The sequence below is a fragment of the Drosophila willistoni genome (assembly GCF_018902025.1).
Source record: "Drosophila willistoni isolate 14030-0811.24 chromosome XR unlocalized genomic scaffold, UCI_dwil_1.1 Seg105, whole genome shotgun sequence".
In the NCBI taxonomy this organism is placed as follows: Eukaryota; Metazoa; Arthropoda; class Insecta; order Diptera; family Drosophilidae; genus Drosophila; species Drosophila willistoni.
Window position 1 is genome coordinate 1,604,183 of NW_025814054.1, and position 15,654 is coordinate 1,619,836.

At 37.6% G+C, this 15,654-nt stretch overlaps 2 protein-coding genes across 2 annotated transcripts; one reads left to right on the forward strand and one right to left on the reverse strand.

Moving 5' to 3' along the window:
* Positions 1 to 116: 116 nt before the first annotated feature.
* LOC6645065 (protein odr-4 homolog) lies at positions 117 to 3,012 on the reverse strand. Its single transcript, XM_002067764.4, has 5 exons — positions 2,842 to 3,012; positions 2,450 to 2,624; positions 2,292 to 2,382; positions 2,103 to 2,228; positions 117 to 1,587 (listed from the first exon to the last, which is right to left on the reverse strand). The coding sequence occupies exons 1-5, from the start codon at positions 2,932 to 2,934 to the stop codon at positions 540 to 542; spliced, it is 1,533 nt and encodes a 510-aa protein (XP_002067800.1). The 5' UTR covers positions 2,935 to 3,012; the 3' UTR covers positions 117 to 539.
* A 5,864-nt stretch (positions 3,013 to 8,876) lies between these two features.
* Positions 8,877 to 15,443, forward strand: LOC6645067. Its single transcript, XM_002067766.4, has 5 exons — positions 8,877 to 9,088; positions 10,938 to 11,279; positions 12,698 to 12,838; positions 13,034 to 13,644; positions 13,796 to 15,443. Exons 1-5 carry the CDS (start codon positions 8,950 to 8,952, stop codon positions 14,639 to 14,641), a joined length of 2,079 nt encoding a protein of 692 aa, XP_002067802.1. The 5' UTR covers positions 8,877 to 8,949; the 3' UTR covers positions 14,642 to 15,443.
* The last annotated feature ends 211 nt before the right edge of the window (positions 15,444 to 15,654 follow it).

Sequence of the window (15,654 nt, forward strand, 5' to 3'; positions counted from 1 at the left end):
TATTTTGGACCCTTATTGAAATGGTTGGTTGGGGGTTGAAATTGTTCTAAAAAGTTTTCATTACTTTATTTGTAATATTATACACATATATATGTATACATTAATATATATGTATGTGTATGCGTGTATATATATATATATGTGTGTGTATGTGTGTGTTAAATGCTGCATATTTCAGGCATCCATATCCATCACTATCATCATAATCATCTATAACTATTTAACGTGACCTTTTTACAATATTTTTCTTACTTTTCATTTTTTTTTTTTTTACTACTTCTACGAGTACATACACACACACACACACACACGCACTCGCACATAGATACAATTGTTTATATAAAAAACAAACGATCACAAGAGAGAGGTGAGTGCACGATTGCACAAATACAAAAAAAAAGATGTATATATATATGTTTATATATCTAAAACATTTCCATATAAAGATTTACGTAAGTAGGTTAGACAGACAGACGAAACAGAACCAACCATCATCATCATTATAATGATCATTATTATATGATTAACAAATCCAAATCCTATTTGGAATCACTCAACGCATAGTGAACCGCCACGGAAGCCAATAGTATTAACAAGGCCACTGCAATTCCCACCATATAGAGACTGCGCGACAGTTCACGTTTTGGCATTGAACTGGGCATTACATTGTGGCCATCATCCAATTGATCGGATACATCATGACTGCCACTATCATCTGGTAGACCTTCGGCATCTACTAATATTGTTTCCGGATCGAGTTCAATGTCGAGTATCTGTTTCGCCTGGGCCACCACAACGGTGGGAGCCTCGCCTCTAAATAGATATTCAGAGAATTGCACAGTGTTGATGTTGTTGCTGCTGCCGGCGCTGCTCTGGCCAACTTCAGCTGCTGGCAGACTAAAGAACACCCTACGTGGTGGTTCGCTTATATAGACTGCCTCATTGGTCACATGGGGATCGGTAAGGCCATCGCAATACACTTGTATGCGTGTTATCAACGACCTGAGTACATCGTCGCGTAAAAAACGCTTCACATCAGCTAAACTATTGCGTGGACTGCAATAAATGCGACTTGAAATGATGCCATTGAGCCGTAGAGTTCCATTAAATTCCTGTACTTTGATGTCACTCGGTTTACTCAATTGACATTTGACCGGCAGCACTATGCTGGCCCGCAGAATATCGTCTGTTGCTGCCGGCGTCGTCGTCGTCTCATTTGGACTTAGGCCTAATTGCAACGTCGCACTGGATGAACGTGCACTATTTGGACCACTATTTGTTGTTGGATTCCGTTCTGTTGTTCCCGACGCTTTGTTATTGGATTTATTATCCTTTGGCTTTTTCTTTTTAATATACGCCTGCAAATCGAGCGTGTCATCGACAATCTCATTCTGCAGGAACACTTCACTGGCTATGAGATTTTTACGCACTGTCACAATTATATTTTGGAATTGATCTTCAATATTTATACGGCGGGCTGCATCTCTTATGGGTATAACATCGTCTAGGTCATAACTAGACTCCAATTGTATCCATTCGAATGGTTTCTCCACAAAACGATATTCCATGGTGGAAAATGTGCCACCGCTAGTCGAAAATAGATGAGAAATTTTATAATTAAAAGACATTTAACAAAAATTAAACGGCAAAAGTAAATTTGAGCTCTACGCCTACCATTATACACAAAATGCATTCCATAACAAAATTGTAGATCGAAATGAATGAAAAACAGAGATTTAACTACTATACGAACGTAAAACTAACCAACATGAACAAAAATGAAAGAATGTGGTTACATTCATAATTTAGTTTAGAGTTTAAGCAACAAGTTGTTATTTACCATATGATGCATTTTATGTTTGCCGTAAAATAAGTTTTTTTGCAATGTCTATTTGTGGATTTTTTGTTTGTTTGTTTGTTTGGTAAAAGATAAGATATACAAAATACAGCAATGTTTGAGGCTTGTGTATACATATGTTCCTATATATATATTTGTAAGTGAAGAGACTACGATACAGGGAATGTTAGTTAGAGAAACTCTCAGAGGCTCTCCATCGTTGTATCGTTATTTGGAAAATACTTAAAACTTCAGATCTACTTACTTGCCATAGCTATAGTTTTTGCACAATAACTTCTTATCGCCCAGCGAATAGGATAAAAATACATAGTCAGTCTGTGCCACATCTGTCGTATAGACACCAATGGAACTGTTGCTCTTCAATAGCAAACTGAAAACATAATTAAGATGAGTGATTTCCTTTCAATAAAAAAAAAAAGGATTGGCCTCTTACTCATAGACATCGGAGAACAACTTTTTGGCATTTTTAAATTCGTCACTTTGTTCATTGGCCACCTCCGTGCGCACAGAGGAAACAAAGATTCCTATCGAGTACCAAAAGTGATTAGAGGATCAGTGGATTATGAGAAATCCTTTTGGTCATATCCTTACCTATTACATCGAAGGAGCCGGGGCACATTTTGCTGGCACTTAGCCACTGCGAAGCCAAGGCCTGTGAGTTAATGTCATCAATGGTCAGACGGACATCGGTCAGGTCCTCCAGATCGGCATCTTCCTCATTGTTCCTGGCCAAGTGAACCACAATGCTTTTGCTCAAATCAGCTTGCTGGAATGAAATAGATATATAGATAAATATACATACATACATACATATGTAAGATGCTTTATCGCTTGACAATGTTGGTGGCAAAATGTCAGCTACTCCCATCTACGTGGCCGCGTCGATGGCGATGGCAGCGGTAGCGGCAGCGGTGACGCTATTTTTTTCTCTCTCTCTTCGATTTCATATTACCGAGATTTGATTGTTGATTTTGTTTACTTACGTGACCAATGATGATGCCATATGAGAATTTGTGCTCTTGTGCGCATTTTTCCAGATAGAGCTCATCCGATTTACTTAGCAGCAGTGTGCGCATAATAATTTAATAATTTTATTTATTTTCCAAATTTGAGACAATTACAGTGTGGTGCAACGTTCAAAGTCCTGTCTCAGTGCTCGAAACTGAATGTTTACAGTGAGAAAAATCGATAACAGTGTTCATAGTCGATTGCTGTTATCGATAGTGTCATTCTAGTGTTGCACAACATTTGATTTTTAATTATACTTTGGCGCCAAGTTTTAATTTGAAATTAAGCATATAAATTAAGCAAACTTACATTAGAGCTAAATTTAAAATCCAAATTATAAAATAGCTTAGGTGTTAGGTATTTTTAATATGTTGGCATTGCTTCAAATCATATTCATGCGTGTTTCGGCGAAATACTATTAAATAATGACACTTTAAAATATTATACATCTCACTAATCTTCAGCTGCTCAAGTACTGTATTTTTTCAAATTTACTCTATCATTGTTGAAGAAGAAGTTGAAAATGCATATATCTCGTTGTTGAGTTGTCTAAATTTATGTCATTAAGTGCTGCTACTCCTCCTACCAAGCAGCACCACCAGCACCTTGTGTGCCCCATTGAATTAAATTTTCCAACTGATTTATGTAATTATTATTATTTTGCTCAATGGATGGGCCCCACAGCAACCACATCGGCCATAGCACAGCAACCACACCAACCAGCAATTGAAGATACTTACTGTGTGTGTGTGTGTGTGTCTGTCTGTTTGTCTGATTGTCTGTCTGAATGTGCCACCCAAATGGTAATGGTCAAGTGTTTTGTGGATTATGACGCGAACGGACGCGGATCGGTAATCGAATTAGGTAAACAAACACTCAATAAAGCGAGCGTACGTTAATAATGTGGGCATAAGCATATACATAGATATAGATGGAGATATATGTATATAGAGGGAGAGGTGAGCTGGTCTTTGGGATCAGGTCGGTCGGTCGGCGGTGGATTGCGCGCCGGTGATGACAGGCTAAAACTAAATGAAATTTCATTTAGGTGGTCGAAACCATCTGCTTGTGTTGAATGCTTGATTGTTCGAGTGCCACTTGATGGCGCGAGGGCGCACGCTACTCCAGTCCAGTCAGAGTTTTAGCTTCAGCACCAGCACCAGCACCAGATTCAACTCCAACTCCATTTCCAATTCCAGGTCTGCACAGTTTGCTTCTTATTTACATAGTAAATTATTCCTGTTTCGATTGTTTGCGTTTGCTCTGGATCTCCTCTGTGGCATGAAAGCACTCGAACGTCATCGTCGGTTGTCGTTGGGTTCATTCATGGTTTGTGCCTTTCACAAAATTTTTGATTTGATTTTCTCCCCTCAATACCCTAACAATGTATCGGTCATATTAGATGCTTCTATAGGAATAGGATATTCAATAGGTTTTGTGAAATTGAATTCTTTGTTTCCAAAAATAAACTTAGATCAGTTTTCAAATACATTACTCATCATTACTTAGTTGTACAGCTAAAGGGCATTTGCCAGTTGGAATACTTTTGCTTTGCAAGTATTCCATGGAATGCTTTTTTCCTGTTTGCTGCTCATTTGTTGTGGATTTGATCCGCTTAGTGAGACATCTCATTATTGTGCAGATTCTTTGTCTTCTTCGAGTGATGTCGAAGATTCTCATTTTTCCCCTTTGATTTTATCATTGTTGTTGGTGCTGCTGCTGCTGGTGCTGGCAATGTTGTTGTTGTTGTTCCTTTTCATTTAACCAATTCCGCTATTGGCCTCGTAATTGCTTTTTAACTCAGCTCGATTTCGATTCTTATATAGCGCCGGGAGCCACTCACTCACATCTCACAAAACTCTCCGATTTCTGATGCAATTTGGCTTCTGTGTAGCCAGCACTGTTTCATCCTCATCCTCATCCTCATTCTTAACCTCATCCTCATCGGTTTAACTCCCCGACATGCATCATCATCATCATCATCTGATTCTCATTCCCATTGCCATTCTCATTCTGTGTGGCTGACGATCATCACGCCATGTGCAGTTTAGTTGCAGTTTCAGATTCAGATTCAGATTCACATCGAATTGTCGTGCCCAGCATCGCATTGGATCGCATCAATCATCCAACACGCATCTCTCACAAGACAGGATCAGTCAGTCAGTCAGTTAGTCAGTTAAGCTAGGCCACCATAGCCATAGCCACTTGCAGTTCCAGTTCGAGCGGATACCTTGCAGGCAGTCAAACCAATCTGCTCCATTAGAGATTATATTGGCTGTAAATCATTTCAGATACAAAACAGAAGTTATGGTTTTATGCCCAGGAAGAGGAATGAGTACAGACAAATCTATATGGATTTTTTGTTTTCTTTGAAATTGCCTATAAATTCCAACCAAACAAAATATTAAAGAGTTAGGTTAATCAAATACCTAAAATAATTTTTATAAACACTTTAAACTGTTTAAAATTGATTCGATTTCGTACTAATTTTTAGAAAAAGAATATTATATTTAAGTATATGAGTAAAATATCCGAAATTATAATAATAGTAATTGAATGATTTAATTTGCCTTACATTTATTATAAAAATTTTGTTTAAGTCTTTCGAACGAGCTGGCTCGACTTTATTTTGAAACATGAAAAGAATTTGTTAGTTGTCGTTTCAGATGACTTCAGAATTGTAATGCAATACAATTACTTTAACATTTAAACTAGTTGAGAAATATATTTATGAAAAATAAGGAATTATAAGCAAAGCAACTCACTCACTGTAGCATTCGAAAAAGCTAGAAAAAACTTTTTGTACAGAGTTTCAGAACTTATCGACACAACTATGCAGAGTTGACCAAAAACACGTAAAATCGGTATATATTGGCAAATGTTTTATAATCTAATTAAACAATATTCTACACTTTTTGTTATTTATATGTAATGATTAACTTTGCTACTGCAATAGTTGTAAAATTGTAATCAGCAAGATATGTCAAAAATCGAGTATACTTAAATATCCAAAAATAGTAGTAGAAAATAGAAATAATTCAGTACTAATAGGTTCCACGGTCTGCAATCGTTTAAATGTACCATCCAGATTATTAAAACGATTTAAACACTAAACCTTAAGAACTTAAGTATTAAATTATGATATGTAATTTTCATGTTTAATGGCTTTTTCAAATCAAATTTAGAATTACAGCTCTTACTTGCTTAAAGATTTCAACTTTAAGACTGCTGAATTTCAAAGGAAAACTGCTTCGATTTAATTAATTGTGCTTAAGAATCACTTAGATATATTTTCATTGTAAGATTTTGTTGCATTTTCTTTGCCGATTTTAGATAGATACCATAAACTCCTTTTAAGCTTATATCATATATTCTAAAAAACAAGCAATTTCGTTTAAATTGTCTATTCAAAATTAGTACAGATTGCAACAAAGAAGAACATAATTTAAGAAATCTCTTCCAATTTCGAAATAAAGTCAATTTCTCGCCACTTCTATACCTAATCCTAATCTTAAACTTTCTAAAACTAACACCTAGCTCGTCGAACTGTGTAAAATTTAAGTAAGACAGAAAATGGCTTGCCATACCGATCCAGAACTTATAATAATGTTCTATTATCAAACATCAAACATCTATAAACACTATAAAAAAGAATTTCAGTTATAAAAGGAACCTTCTAAATAAATAAAGAATTATCGACAATTATATAACCAACCCAATTTGTATTTGTATTTATAATACTTACATACTAGATTTTTCTAAGGAACAATTATCCTGTCATTTTCCTTAACTTGAACTTTTGAACATATAAAATATGCAACAATAGTTCAGAAACAGAGTCTAGAAATACTTTCTAAAAATCAAAACAGCCGGTTTCCAAAATCACTTATGTATTTATATTTTGTCCAATCAAATCTACTTAGTTATTTCTCTTTTATTTTTAAATTTTAAATTCCTTAAAACTTACTTATAGAATCCCTAAGAAACCTTCCTTAGGAATCGTTTAAAGATTTGTACTGCAGGGAAGCCTCTGACATTTTTAATGTTTGTTAAAAATTCAGATTTATGAAAATATCTGAAATATTCCAAGGATTAAGTCTTAAAGTGAGAAATATGTGAACATATGTACATATATAATTTAGATATTAAATACGACATGCCAACTTACCCTTCATCGAGTTTAAAATAATCTATAGTAGTAACTATATTTATCATATTCTATATAGCTTTCAGAAGATTTTCTCAAAAGAAAATCTGGATCTATAATAAATTGAAACTGAACCAACATTTCTGTCATATTTTGAGCATAATCCAAATGTCTTAAATTCGTTTTAATTCATTTAATCCTGGGTCGGCGACAAAATATAAACAAAATATTTAAAATTGCCAAAAATATAGTTTAATTTTAAGTGCTTTTTTTTTAATAACTTAAATTTTATAGTTGATAATTGATGGTCAATGGATGTTAATTATTATAATTTAAGATAATAATATTGATGAATTACAGACTCGTAGTGTACATTTATAGAATAGGAACAACCATTCAAAGTTAAATAATCTTTCAACGATTCTGGATAAAAAATTTCATTCTAAATAATATTAATATTTTATCAAAAATTAAACCAAAAGTATTTAAAAAAGTATAATTAGTAAATCGTTTTGGAAGTGCTCAACTTTATGGTGAAGTAATGTAAATATGGATACGAGGACAAATAATTTATTCATACACATTGCGCGATTGCTTCGGCTATACAGATATACATATAGATATATATGTACATACATACATATGTATGTAAGTATTAGCCTATAATAATCAGTCTGCCAATTTAAATATGGTTGTCGCGTCAAGCACGTTCTGATATTCCTTTCAAATGATATGCCTGCAATCAACCTAACCTAAGCCAACCCACTCCAGGCAGTCAGCCAGGCAGCCAGCCAGCCCACCTCCAACTCCTCCGACTCCAATATGCCTCCTTCTCGTCTCTCCTCCACCTCCTGCCTGCTGCTCACTGCCAACTTCCTCCACCGCGTTGCCTTCTTGCCATGGTGTTTGGGTTGTGTTTATACGCGAAGAGGCAGTCATGAGCGCGTTGTGGCCACTGCCACTGCCCACTTAGCGCGCTCGGTATTGTTTGATTTGTGGTCATATATATCCATCCCTCTACATTGCTACCCATCACTGTCGCACACTGCTGCTGCCGAGAACGGCCGCCATTATAATTTGTTGTGCTGGAAACCGGTCTGGTCGGCCCAATCACACACACACGCACACCCATACACTCATACACATACTCTTACATATTGGATTTCACTCAAATGGAGTGAAATTGCTAAATGACAGAGAGATAGAGGAAGCTAGAGTGAGATAGCTTCAGTTTGAGAACCATGCATGCGAGTGAGATGGGGCGAAAAGCAGGCATCAGGCAACGGACGGAACGGAACGACAGAGCAACGGAGCAACCAGGTGAAATTCAAGACACATGCGGCAAGCATTCAATTCAGTGCGCTGAGAGCAGCTTTCACGTGAACAACGTAGCCACGGAACCCGAAGCGAAGGGAACCTGCAACTACTTTAACATTTACATTATCAACTACTTACAACTACTTACAATCCAAATAATTAAGAATTTACAACGGTCAATAACACAAAGAAAACTTTCCAACCCAATCAATTGTGCAATACATATATATATATTTTTTTGGTGTTGTTATGTCTACAAGAAATATTCGAGAATTATCGTCAAGTATTATTTTTTTTTGCAATTTTTTTTGTTCTTCTAACGTTCGTGAGTTCGTTTCCTCTCTGCATGCTGCTGACACACGGCCCTGAGTGCTCAACTTTGGTTTCCATAATCGATATTTACCTAACCTATGGGTAATGGTAATATCGGTACAAATACCGTACTTATCTCTTGGCCCAATCCTCCTGTGATGATTCTCACTCCAGTGTTGTGTTACAAACAAACAAACTAAACAAAACCGAAAACAAAATCAAATATCGAAACAAACCAAACCAAAAAAAAAAAAAAAAACACCAAAAACAAAACAAAAAGCAACTAAGTTATACCCATTAGACAGACATGTTGATAGAGCCGGGCTTGAATCGTGATTTTGGCTCGCTAACGGTTGCAAATTCTCACAGCCTCACAGCGGTCCCGCACTGGAAAATGGAATCACATTCCCAACGACTATCATCGCTGATTCCTCATGCCTCCAGTGGTAAGTCTATCCATCTCTTCTTTGACCATTTTGCGACATTTAATTTTACCGACGGCTAACGGAAAACCTAAACAGATCATAATTAAAGCTTAACTAAATTATATGAGGTCTACCTTGCGAAGGCTTTTCTAACTACCCTATATACTTTAGAGACTTTAGGTTCTATCTATCGTCAATGTTTTCTAAAACCTTCCAATTTTATCTTTTAGTGTGTCTAAAAAATAAAAAAAAACGAGTTTGTTATTACAAATAGAGACACATTAGTTTCGGTTAATCTGAAATAGTTTCGGTTGCAAGAAATACATATGTATAAATCCGACCTATATTGAATGAAATTCCTTTTAAATGATTCTAGGACTTTAGTTTTGAGCACTTTTGATTTAAATTTCCTCAATCACACAGAATCTTTGATTTCGGTTTAGCCCAAATAGTTTTTGTTTTAACAAATAATGATTCTTTAAGAAAATGTATTTATATGTTCTTAAAACTAATTTTACAAAGCGCTATTGTTCCTTTGTTTTTTTTGTTAAATATACTGATATAGTTAAGTATTCAATAGTTTTGATTTTACGAAGAATTAACATTACATTAGTTGGGTATTTTACAAAATTTTGGAGAAATATACCTATATCTAAGATTTTTTCGATTTATATAAACATTTGTCATAGTTTCAATATATAATCCATTGATCATTTAGATAATTAATTAATTGGCAAACAAAATGTATGAATGATTTCCTGTTGTGGTTACGTAAGCGTTTGATACATATATTAGTTTCGGTTATTGGCCAATTAGTATGATTACTGGTTCTAGTTTTAATATATTTCGACCATAACAATGGCTGCTAAATTAATTTTATTTCTAAGTTTAAACGACAAATCGATTATTTAAGAATACTTTTAAAAATTCAAGCTTTAGATAGGGATTTTTGTATTGAAATAAATTCATTACTTTATTTATTTTCTATTTAATTTTCAACTCCAAAACAATTTGATTCGAGAGACCAAACCATAATAAGTCCGATAGTTAGATTTAAAATCTATTTGCAAAAACCCACTACTCATGGATCCGTAGAAAATCTTAATATATAGATTGAACTTGGCTGATCTAGCCCTTAGTTCTAGGTCATGCATATTGACTGCTCTAGTTAATTGTTATGTTTTATTTTTCCATCGATCGTTTTAACCAAGTTTCAAATCATTTGAGTATAGAGAAATTTTTGGCAACTCAAAATGTTTAGACAGCAAACATGATAAATGGAACGCAAATAATTTTTTTTTTTTGCTAATTGACAATTAACCGAAAAAAATTCAAAATAAAAATGTTCAATTTCCAAATTGACAAAGTGGCCAACAACTGTGTTTATATTAGAATAGATGATAGATATAGTAGATTGTGCCTGAACCCACTGACGAATCGAGCTTTAATAAAGCCTCGGCACCAGCTGATTAAATATATTAATTTTGTTTTCTTTTGTTTTGTGTTTGATGTTGTTGTTAAATGTGAATTATATTTCACAAGGCAGAACAATTAAGTTGATAAATCTTCTGAGTTGCTGCTGTTTGCTGATTGAGGGAGAGAAGGGAGGGGTTCGGTGGTTCTCGCGTGAGTGTAGACTCCATTTTGGTTAATATTACTTTGATATTACGGATTGCGTTCAGTTTCAGTTCGTTCAGTTCGCTCAGTTCGTTTTCAGTTAGCACAATTAACCGTTAATTTATCATAATTAACCATTGTGGACGACAGCAACAGCAGCAGCAATAACAACAACAATAACAATAACAACAACAACCACCACCACAATGATGACAATGGCCAATTATCATTCAATTCGTTCAATTCTTTTCAGTGACAGCCGCAGCAGCAGCAGCAGCCGCCGCAGCAGCGGCAGCAGCAGCCGAATCGGCGGCAGCAACTGGCGGCGCACCGCCAACATCTGTGCAAATACCAACAGCAGCAGGAGGCGGTGTAGGAGGTGGTGGTGCTGCAGGCGGTGGAATGGGTGTGGGAGTTGGAGTGGGTGGCGGCTTTGGTGGCACTGCTGGTGGTTCGCCTGGTGCCGGTGGGCCAACACTTGGCGCTTTGATGTCACAGCACCGTCTATTGGAATTCTCTCGCTTTGGCGGCCTCCGAGGCTATGACATTGCCCAGCATATGCTTACACAGCAGGGCGCTGTCTCCAAGTTGTTAGGTAAGTGTACTAAACTAAACACCATTCCTTTCCTCCATCTCTCCATCTCTCTCTCTCTCTCTCTCTCTCTCTCTCTCTCTCTGTCTGTCTGATCGTAACAACCACACAATCAGATAACTAATAAGCACTTTGTTTTCGATTTGTTTGCTAATTTTATAAATGATAAACATGTTATTATCCTGACGATCACAACGTGTTTTAAACGTCATGGTGTGCCCCTCTTTCATATTTATTATCTCACCCTTGCTATCCTTCTCAAAGTGTTCCCTTCCTTCGTATATGTATATATATATATATATGTGTGTGTGTGTGTAATTTGGCCACTTAAAATTGCATAAACTTCTTGCTGGCGGTTCGACTCATTAATCAAAAAACGCGGCTTAAAAGGTCTCTCTGTGAGTGCGTGCGTAGGTTCGCTTGCTCGCTCGCTCGTTCGTTCGCTCCTTCACATACCATTCACAATTGTTGATATCGATGCTTGATAAAGCTATTAAGAAGGATCCAGGCCCAAGTCTCTTCGAGGTGACCAAAAACTGTGAAAACGACACTGATAAAAAAAAAACGAAAAACCAAATCCCCAACAATTTACTCATATGCATTTATGTACAGTGAAAAAAAAAAACTAAAAAGAAATCTGATTTTAAAAACAATTTCGGTAGTTGGAAACAAGTCTAACGAGAGTGTCTACTATTCCAGTATCTTATTGAAAGACTCTTTCTATCGACTATAACCACTTGGAAGGAGCACTAGTCGTATGCGTAATGCAAACACAACAATTGTCGTCGATTTTTTGAAAAAAGGATGGGAGAAAAATATGAGAATATTTTGTAATGTAAACAAAATATTTTGCCCATGAGAAACATACAGACCTTCTTTTCACCTTTTACCACCACAATTTGCATTACCTACATGCATTTTTCTTTCTACGATCCTGATTCTGAAAATTTAAAAATAATCCACATATAATTCGAAAAAGTTTCAACACAAGATAATCCAGTATTTTTTAACTTTCCTCGCAATAAGACCCTTAAATAGGTCACATCAAATGGGAGATATGACAAAAGTACCCGGGAAAATTTTTCTTGAAACTCATTTCATTTCCATTTAAAGTTAATTAAGAAATGAGTAAAATTCAATTTTTAAACCTTTCAACTTTAGCATGTGTTCCCATTATGACTCTTCTGTTTTCTTTTCTTCTCATTTGTGGGCGTAAAGAAAAAAGAAAAAGTAAATTTCACAAAAGTTATGGACTTTTGCAACTGTTTTTTTTTTTGTTTTCTTCAACAAATTTGCCACTGTGCGTAATTTTTTCTGTTTTCTTTTTAGTATTCCTCGTAGGCCATTTGTTTGTATCGTTATTTTGTCTCGGTGTAGTAGTAAAATGTTTTGGTGTTTTCTTTTTGTTGTTTTTGTTGCAGGTTCCCTGCGACCACCGGGCTTAATTGGTGGCTCCAAGCCAAAAGTAGCCACACCGACAGTCGTCTCCAAAATCGAGCAATATAAACGAGAGAATCCAACCATATTTGCCTGGGAGATACGGGAGCGTCTGATCTCAGAAGGTAAGTCCATTCGGAGGCAATAAGAGATGCTGGGGGTAATTGCAAATTGTTGGATAATCCGGTGATCGCTGATCGCTGATTGATTGGCGGTTTGCTTTGCTCTAAATCTTTCTCTCTCTCTCTCTCTCTCTGTCTGCTGTTTCTCTGGCGCTAATTGCATTTGGATCTTCATTTTTTTTGGTTTTCTCTTGGCAGGTGTCTGCACAAATGCTACAGCTCCCTCGGTGAGCAGCATCAATCGGATTTTGCGCAATCGTGCGGCCGAACGGGTGGCCAATGAATTTGCCCGAACAGCCGCTTACGGCTTATATCCGCCACCTCCACCTCCATATGGTAGCTTTACCTGGCATCCGGCTGGCAATGTGGCAGCTGCTGCAGGTGCCGGCCAATCGGTAGCTCCGCCACATCCCTCATCCGCCCTGTGGCCAGTGACGGCACCCACTTTGACGAATTTGCCGCCTAGTGCGGGCAGTGTGGCCACTACACCATCATCGCTTGGCGGCCTAAGCCTAAGTTCGGCTCATCTATTAGCTGGCAATGTGGCAGCCGCTGCCGCCGCCAGCAATCGAGCCAATTCACCTGGCTCGGGTAGCCATGAGACACTCGAGTCGGCCGATGAGAATCGTCACATTGACTCTGATTACTTGGACGATGATGATGAACCAAAGTTTCGACGAAATCGTACAACCTTCAGTCCCGAGCAGCTAGAGGAGCTGGAAAAGGAATTTGATAAGAGTCATTATCCGTGTGTGAGCACACGTGAGAGGCTTTCTAGTCGCACCAGTTTGAGTGAGGCTCGTGTACAGGTGAGTTTTCAAAAATTTTTCATTTTATTTTATTTCTCATTATGTGAAGAAGAGTGCCAAACATATACCATTTTCATTGTCCAAAAGTTAAACAAGTATCTCTTCCTTTTTGCTCTTTCTCTCTTCCTGCTTTTTGTGTCTTCTTTAATAGGTTTGGTTCTCAAATCGCCGTGCCAAATGGCGTCGTCATCAGCGTATGAACCTGTTAAAACGACAACGTTCCAGCCCTACAGTCAATCCATTGCATTCCCAGCAATCTAATGAATCGAATCCCATAGCCAGCTCACCTACGCCAAGTAATCACAGTAATGCCTCCGTTTCCACCAATCCGGCTGGCAGCGGCGGTGGCGGTGGCGGTGGTGGTCCTCAACAACAACAACCCATGCCGATATGTGCAGATCATTCACCACCTGCGCCACAGACACCGGTTTTAATGCATCCACTTCATGGTCCGCCTGGTGGCCATCATCATCATCATCATCACCATCATCCACATCTACATTTGCCAGCACATCCTGCCGCTTTGCAGCTACTCAGTCATTACCACCAGCAACAACAGCAACAGCAGCAGCAGCAACAGCAGCAACAACAGCAGCAACTCTCGCCCACAGCTGCTGGTGTTGGAGTCGGTGCGGGCAGCCCAACAACCACCCACTTGTCCATGGGCGGAGAACGAAGTGCCTTTCGAAGTTTGGTAAGTTCTCCATCGGCAGCTGCCTTCTTGGGTCTGGCACGACAATACGCTGTGGCCGCTTCTCTCACCGTTGCCGAAGAGCAACGGTCCAGACTTCATTATACGACGACGACGGGAACTGGTTCTGGCTCTTGCATGGAGGCAACTGTGACTGTTGATAACTCCTCATCGGCGGATTCGGATGAAGAGATCAATGTGCATGATGATTCTGATGCTGAAATTGAATCACCGGCGGCAAAGGTGGCTCGTCTGTCAACCTCCGATGCACCTACAACATTGCAGCTTCTAAAGCATGACCGCTAGAGACCATACCAAAGGGGGCGGAGGTGGAGTCCTCTTTCTACTTGACAGCGGCGGTAGCAGCGACGACGACGGCGACGGCAACGGCGGCGGCGGCGGCTGTCGTCTAATTGAAAACTTGAGTTGTGTGTGCGCGCGTTTCTGATTGACAGCGGACAACGCAACGTCAAATGGTGGGTATTAGTCGGTAGAGTGGGCGGCCAGAGAGGCGGTGCCTCTGGAAACCAGAGACGCGTCGCGACATTGTGGCAAAAAAAAAAAAAGAAAAAAATACACATACAAATACAAATAAAAAAATGAATGACAAAACCAAAGTTAAAATGCTGCTCAACCTACTTACTCGCGGTTTTTTTTATCTCGTGTTTTTTTCTTTGAGCTCTCTTGGCATTTTTTATTTTGAAAACACAGATGACTACTTAAAAATTTGTAACTAATACTTAGTTTATACATCTATGTGCACGCTTTGTCCCACATTGTTTCGATTTCCACACACACAGACACACACACTCACATATATATCTAGTGTAATTATATTTATTCACTGGCCCGGCCGTCGTCGTCAGAGCTAAACTTACCTCATCACCATTTAAGGCTATAGCATATGCAATATATATCTTCTAACTACACTTGCAATCTACAAAATGTATCTATGAAATGTATTGTTATTTTCCCTCTCCCTCTCCTCCTTTCTCAATCTCTTTCTTGCCTCTTAATACCAACGAGGCAATGCTCATTAGGAGCAACGACTACAATTTTAATATATAAGAAATTTTTTTTTTTTTTTGTGTATCCCAGAATTTTTGTTAGTAAGTTAAACTTTTTTTTTTCTTTTTTTGGTTGCGTTTTGAACTGATATTTATATATGTATTTGATAAGGCTCAAACTCAAATTGAAAATAAAATTAGTGAAACAAAAACTAAACATAAAACCAGTTTTTTTGTTCTTTATGTACTTCAAAGGACATTAACCTGACAACCTATGCATATGGTGCTGGTAAGTGTTTTTCTTGTAACGTT

Bases quoted from the DNA above. Each gene is read 5' to 3' on its own strand.
- LOC6645065 (XM_002067764.4), bottom strand. From the start codon at position 2,934: ATGCGCACACTGCTGCTAAGTAAATCGGATGAGCTCTATCTGGAAAAA. The intron at 2,229-2,291 runs GTAAGAGGCCAA...TTATGTTTTCAG, and splicing joins TTGTTCTCCGATGTCTATGA to TTTGCTATTGAAGAGCAACA. The intron at 1,588-2,102 runs GTAAGTAGATCT...ATTTTCGACTAG, and splicing joins AAAAACTATAGCTATGGCAA to CGGTGGCACATTTTCCACCA.
- LOC6645067 (XM_002067766.4), top strand. From the start codon at position 8,950: ATGTTGATAGAGCCGGGCTTGAATCGTGATTTTGGCTCGCTAACGGTT. The intron at 12,839-13,033 runs GTAAGTCCATTC...TTCTCTTGGCAG, and splicing joins GGAGCGTCTGATCTCAGAAG to GTGTCTGCACAAATGCTACA. The intron at 13,645-13,795 runs GTGAGTTTTCAA...CTTCTTTAATAG, and splicing joins TGAGTGAGGCTCGTGTACAG to GTTTGGTTCTCAAATCGCCG.